Source organism: Octopus sinensis, unplaced genomic scaffold (genome assembly GCF_006345805.1).
Source record: "Octopus sinensis unplaced genomic scaffold, ASM634580v1 Contig17371, whole genome shotgun sequence".
Taxonomy (NCBI): Eukaryota; Metazoa; Mollusca; class Cephalopoda; order Octopoda; family Octopodidae; genus Octopus; species Octopus sinensis.
Genome location: NW_021835010.1, coordinates 38,244 through 44,243, shown reverse-complemented (window position 1 = coordinate 44,243; position 6,000 = coordinate 38,244). Strand labels below are relative to the sequence as shown.

General features: G+C 35.7%; 1 protein-coding gene across 1 annotated transcript; it reads left to right on the top strand.

Annotated features, from left to right (window-relative positions):
- Positions 1–791: 791 nt before the first annotated feature.
- LOC115231095 (tigger transposable element-derived protein 4-like) lies at positions 792–1,391 on the top strand. The gene has a single exon (XM_029801179.1). It carries the CDS (start codon positions 792–794, stop codon positions 1,389–1,391), a length of 600 nt encoding a protein of 199 aa, XP_029657039.1.
- Positions 1,392–6,000: the final 4,609 nt, after the last annotated feature.

Below are 6,000 nucleotides of genomic sequence, written 5' to 3'. Positions count from 1 at the left end.
AAAGGGATTTAAAGTGCAAATTAGGGGAAAGAAAAAAATAAATTAAAATCGTTAGAACTGATAAATGTCTTTACACCAAATAATGATGTATTCGTGCAATATCGGTTATAAAAACTAAAGATTTAATGTTTTTCATTTTACAAGATTCAATAATTTTTATCAAATTTCGCTTAAATTCTCGCCATGACATGGAACGCCTATCTTTTTTTTAATTTGACATGTTTTATAATGAGTACTATTTTTGATAGCTTTTATAATTTTTATAATGAAATTGTGCATTCTTTTTAACCTATTTTCTATTAATAATTCCATGAATTTCAAATAAATATGATTGAAACTGCACTTTATTTGAAAAATGTGAAATTTTATGTGGAAAAAAGTGATGGGATTACAGTAAACATCGGTTAATTGCATATCGGTTAATTGCATAAATCGGTTAATGACATAAATTCATGTTTAAAACCATAACTTACATGGTTTCCATTGAAAAAATATCGGCTAATTGCATATCGGTTAATTGCATAAATCGGTTAATTGCATACTCTCATTGGGAACATTTACTATTTTTTCTTATAAAAATTTTCGCATAATTGCATAATTAAATTTGTAATTTTAAAATTTAATTATTATTACACATGTCATCTTCGTTACGTCGTGATCTTACACTTTCTCAAAAATTGGAAATAATCAATTTGTTTATTCAAGGAGGTCAAACTCAATCAGCTCTATCTGCAAGATTCAACTGTTCTCAGTCTTAAGTCTCACGGATTTTGAGGAATAGAGAAGAAATTATGCTATTGGCTGAATCTAATTGCACCAATTTGAGTCGAAAAAGACGACGCGATGGGAAAGAAAAGAACGTAGAAACTGCATTGTCCGTTTGGTTTGCTCAAACCAGGACCAAAAATGTACCAATAAATGGTAACATATTAACCCACAAAGCTACTAGCTTTGCTAAAACAATGAAAATGGATGACTTTATTCCTACTTCAGGTTGGCTTCAGCGTTGGAAAGAAAGAAACAACATATCATTTAAACGCATTTATGGGGAGAAAAAAGATTCCGATATAAATGCTGCTGAATACTGGTGCCAATGGACATTAAAAGATCTTTTAAAAGATTATACACCGGAAAACATTTATAATTGTGATGAAACAGGACTCATATTCCGAGGTTTACCCGACCGGACACTATCATTTAAAAATGAAATACCGATTGGAAGTAAAAAAATGAAGGATAGATTAACTGTAATGGTATCCTGCAATATGACGGGTTCGGACAAACACCCATTGATGGTCATTGGGAAAAGAAAGAATCCTAGGTGCTTCAAAGGAATCAAAACACTTCCAGTTAACTACGTTGTCAATAAGGTAGCATATCAATTTCAGTAGAATTATAGAATGCATGGATGACATCACGCATTTTTAAAAACTGGTTGTCATGTGTTAACAAGAAAATGAAAATACAAAAAAGAAATATAGCCATGGTCCTTGACAATTGTGCTGCGCATCCAAAAGATGCTGGAGAAAATCTATCAAATGTTAAATTGTATTTTATTCCACCAAACACATCCGCATGCATTCAGCCATGTGATATGGGGATCATAAAAAGTCTAAAGCACAACTACAGATTGGCATTTTTACAAAGAGTGATTGCCGTAATTGATTCAGACGATGCCTGTCTCAAATCCGTTGTGAATTCTATCACTCTTTTGGATGCGCTACACATGCTCAAAATGGCTTGGAGGGAAATCAAAATAGCAACAATTTACAACTGTTTCCGTAAGGCTGGATTCCATGAGGAAGTGGAGGAAAATATGTTTAGTGACATTGAATGTGACGAAATAACGATGGATGTTGCTAATGAGGATGAAGAATATATCGGAATCATGTCCGATGAAGAAATATGTTTAATGTCAAGAGATATTTCTTGTGAAGACGATGAGGACGATGAAGATCCCATACCCGTGAAAACAACCAGTTCGGAAGCTATGGGTGCATGCAGATTAATACGCCAGTTTCTTACTAACAGCGATTTAACAAGTGAAATGGATATGGACAACTTCTATGAACTAGAAAAAAGCGTCCTACGCCTTTGCCAGAAGACTAGACAGTCCAAAATTAATGATTTTTTTAAACGTTTTTGATTATTTTCTTTTCTTGACTATTAAAAAAATTATTGATTTTTATTAAAACATCGGTTAATTGCATAAGATTTTCCGTGGACAAATGTTATGGAAATGGGATGGACTGGTCACCAAATACCACAAGCGGTACTTAAGACAGTTGGATGTAGATAAGTCTCTACAGGCTTATACAGTCAACTGTTCTTAAGAGGACTCTGGAGAGTGTCTTGTTTGATGCTCGCCGATCCAGTCCTTTCCTGACGTTTAGTCAGCGAGAGGCGCTGGACTGCACCTTCTCGAGAGTCTACAGTGCCAGAGAAAAGGAGGAAGAAGGGGAGGAGGTGCGTGGAGTGCCACCCTTTGCTCACTTCGAAGGCTCTGAACTTAGTTAGAAAAATTACTTAGTTAATTAGTTTCTTTTTTAATAAAGGCCAAATTTTAATGTCGCCGGTCACATTCATTTTTTTCGTAATTTATTTCTACTTCTGGGTCAGTTCCACCGAATGCCATTAATTCGTTTATTTAATTTTCGTCTGGTTTTTTTGATTCTCATAAAACTTTGAAAAGGAATATTCCTGGTCGTGTCATGTTTTGTTCGATTGTAATCATATACGATCCTCTTTATAATGTTGAAGTAAACTCCAAAATTTCCGGCTGAAACACTTGTTGAGGATTTTCATCGTTTTATTGATTGGTTGAACCTTTTTATTATAGCTTTAAAAAAACCTTTCAACTTGTCCTTGTACCCAAGGTGCTCTAGGTCTTTCACAGATATGCTTTATTTTAAAAAATTCACACAGCTTATCCATTTCAGAATTGCGAAACTCTCTTCCGTTATCAATTTGGAGAATAACGGGTTAGGGATATGAAATTTCCAATCTCCAATAACGTAGAATATATTCTCAAGTAGAGATGAAATTTCCAATGCACTTTTATTCTTTGCTAGTTCTACAACAGCTTACTAGTTCACAACAGCATACCACGAGTTTGATCGATTTGTTTCTGAATATCTTCTGAGATCTATAAGATCTGGGATATAATGGTCTCTAGGACTTCTGGCAATGATTGGACTGATAGTTGGCTTGGTTGCCATCAATTTTTTTGACTAGCTAATAAATAAATAGCCAATACTTGGCAATAAACACATTTTTTTAAAACAAAGCGGATATCTTCTGTCATTATGTTGTAGAAACTATTCCTCCACATACTACTAAGTCTATCTCGGCCAAAATTGTTTATTAGCTCAGATTTCAATAAAGCAGATACACTACCTCAATTATCTTCAATTTCAGTTCACTATTTTCAACTGCAAAGAACCGTAATTTTAGGCCATCCTTCAATAAAAACGCTTTACCGTCTTCAAAAACAAATTTTTGCGATAGCTTTTTAATCGAAATCGTTGTTTCTTGTCTAATGAATTCTCAGCTATTGATGAAATTTAAAATTTCTCAATTTTTTCAAGTTGTTCCCTAGTCAATTCTAACAAATGCATCAAACACGTGTAAATTTTAAAGAATATCGTTCAATATTTATTAATTGCTGCCAAAACAGAAATTTACGACTTCTTTCAGCTGCGATCCTAACATAAGGTAAAGTTTCTTCATTAGATTGACTTCTTTTTGACTTAAAACCAACTTCGTCAATACAAATAAAACTTAAATTTCAAGATTCTGTTTCGAGTAACCAAAATTTTGAAACGTAGTCCAATTTTAAATTTTTAACAAGATCAGCATTTCTTTTTCTGCCACTGGAACTACAGATTTCATTTTATAATAAAAATGATTAAGTATCCGTTCAACAGTGCTTCTGGTTATTAAAATGTAATACTTGTTTAATTAAGTTTATATAATTAATGAATAAGAGTTCTTTTAATATAAATGTTGTTTTTAACTTTTCTGATTTTTATTGGAACAATCAGGTATGTTGAAACTATTCTTTTTTTTATTTGCAACAATTCTAATTTTTGTTAGGACAAATCTTAAATAGATCGAGAAACCCTTTATTTTTGACTCACCAAAAAGATTTTAATTAACTTTGAAGTGTCAATTTGTAAGCTTAGATCTTCTCTTTCAGTTTTGCTGAATTGTCGACAGATATGCTTTATATTTCCATAAAAGATTCTTATCCTTCAAATTTTAAAAATCAATTAAAATATTGCTTTAGTTCTTAACATTTTATAAGTGTGAACAAGCTTTCTCTTGTCCAGTCGAGATTAAATCAAAAAACAGAAACAGGTTGTTCTCAATTGAAGACGATCTCCGGGTATGTTTGTCGAAAATTTGTTCCCGTCTAGAAATTTAATCTGAAATGAGTGAGTTTTCTCTCGTCTAAGTTTTTTTCTTTTTTGATATCAAATCTCCAATATTCCTTCTCTATCTGATGCAGAAGCGGATGCTGCCCTCAGTTTTTATTCAGTTATGCTTTTGCCTCTTCGTATTCTGGTGAAACTATTCAATGCCAGTTGGGACAATGGTCACGTCCCACCTAGCTGGAAACGAACAATCGTCCGAATGATCCCAAAACCTGGAAAACCAAATACGCAGGCAGGAAGTTATAGGCCAATTAGCCTTATCTGCACAACGTCGAGGATAATGGAAAGAATTATTTTCAATCGTTTATCGGCTTACGTGGAACAAAATAATATACTCGCGGAGGAACAGTGGGGTTTTAGACCTGGTCGATCAACCGGTCACTGTTTCTCGCTTCTTGAGGAAGAACTGACTCGGGCCAAACAACATAAAGCCTGCCTAACGGCGGTCTGCCTGGACGTCTGCAAGGCCTTTGACAGTGTCTGGCACTTGGGGTTGTTAGATAAAGTAGCGGAGTTGGGTGCTGGGCGAAAAACTGTCGGATGGCTTAAGGACTTCTTGTGCGAGAGAAAATCGTTCATTCGTTGTGGAAATTTGCTATCGAAGGCCGTGAATCTGAGGAGAGGTGTTCCTCAGGGATCGGTTCTCAGCCCCTTGCCTTTAATATATTTCTGGCCGACGTCCCGAAACCACATTTTCCTACGAGCAGACTAATTATCTACGCAGACGATATCTTGGTTACGGATGTCTCGATGTGGGGACCCCGACACAGAAGAAGGCTGTCCTGGAGCAGACTAGAACCGTACTTGGAGGAACTTGAAATCTGGTGCAATGGTAAAGGCTTGAATCTCGCCCTGGACAAAAGTACCATTTGTTGGATTTCAATGGGTCGTGACAAAAAACCGACTTTCGAGGATTATGGGAACCTGATTATATCGAAGAACCTACGTTACCTGGGAGTAACTATAGACCCCACCGGGTCATACAAACCCCATGTGCATGCAAAGCGGAAACAAGGAGCGAAAATCCTAAAAGGACTGAGGCGTTTTTGTCTAAGCGCAGAAACGTTTCTACACATCTACCAGACTTGTGTTCAGCCACTAATAATCTATGGCTCGGAGGGCTGGTACCAAACTGATGAAAGGGACCTTCTAATCGCCAAACTCGAAAAAACCAGACGATTTGCCATCAAACTGGCATTCGGCCTGGAGCTCAGCAGTCCGCTGGAAGACCTGCATGAGCGGAGTGTTGACACGATTGACGCGATCCTGGCAAAAACTCGAACTCGCTGAGGGAGATAAGACAGTCTCCTGGGGCAAAACCGAAGTTGAGACCTTCGTGGCTCTCGTTATCAAGCCCCCTAAGCTCTAATTCCTCGGCCACTTTTTTTTGGACCTATTGTAATAAATAAACCATATTCATTCATTCTTTTGCCTCTTTTTTATTGTGCTGCATTTTTTAAAAACAAGACGTGAATTTTTTTCCTTTATAATATGAGATCAAATTATGCAGTTTTAGGGCTTAATTTTTAGGAGAAATAGTCCTATATATTTGTTTGCTGCACTT

What these genes read in the sequence shown, in the direction of transcription:
- LOC115231095 (XM_029801179.1), top strand. Translation starts at nt 792, where the DNA reads ATGCTATTGGCTGAATCTAATTGCACCAATTTGAGTCGAAAAAGACGA.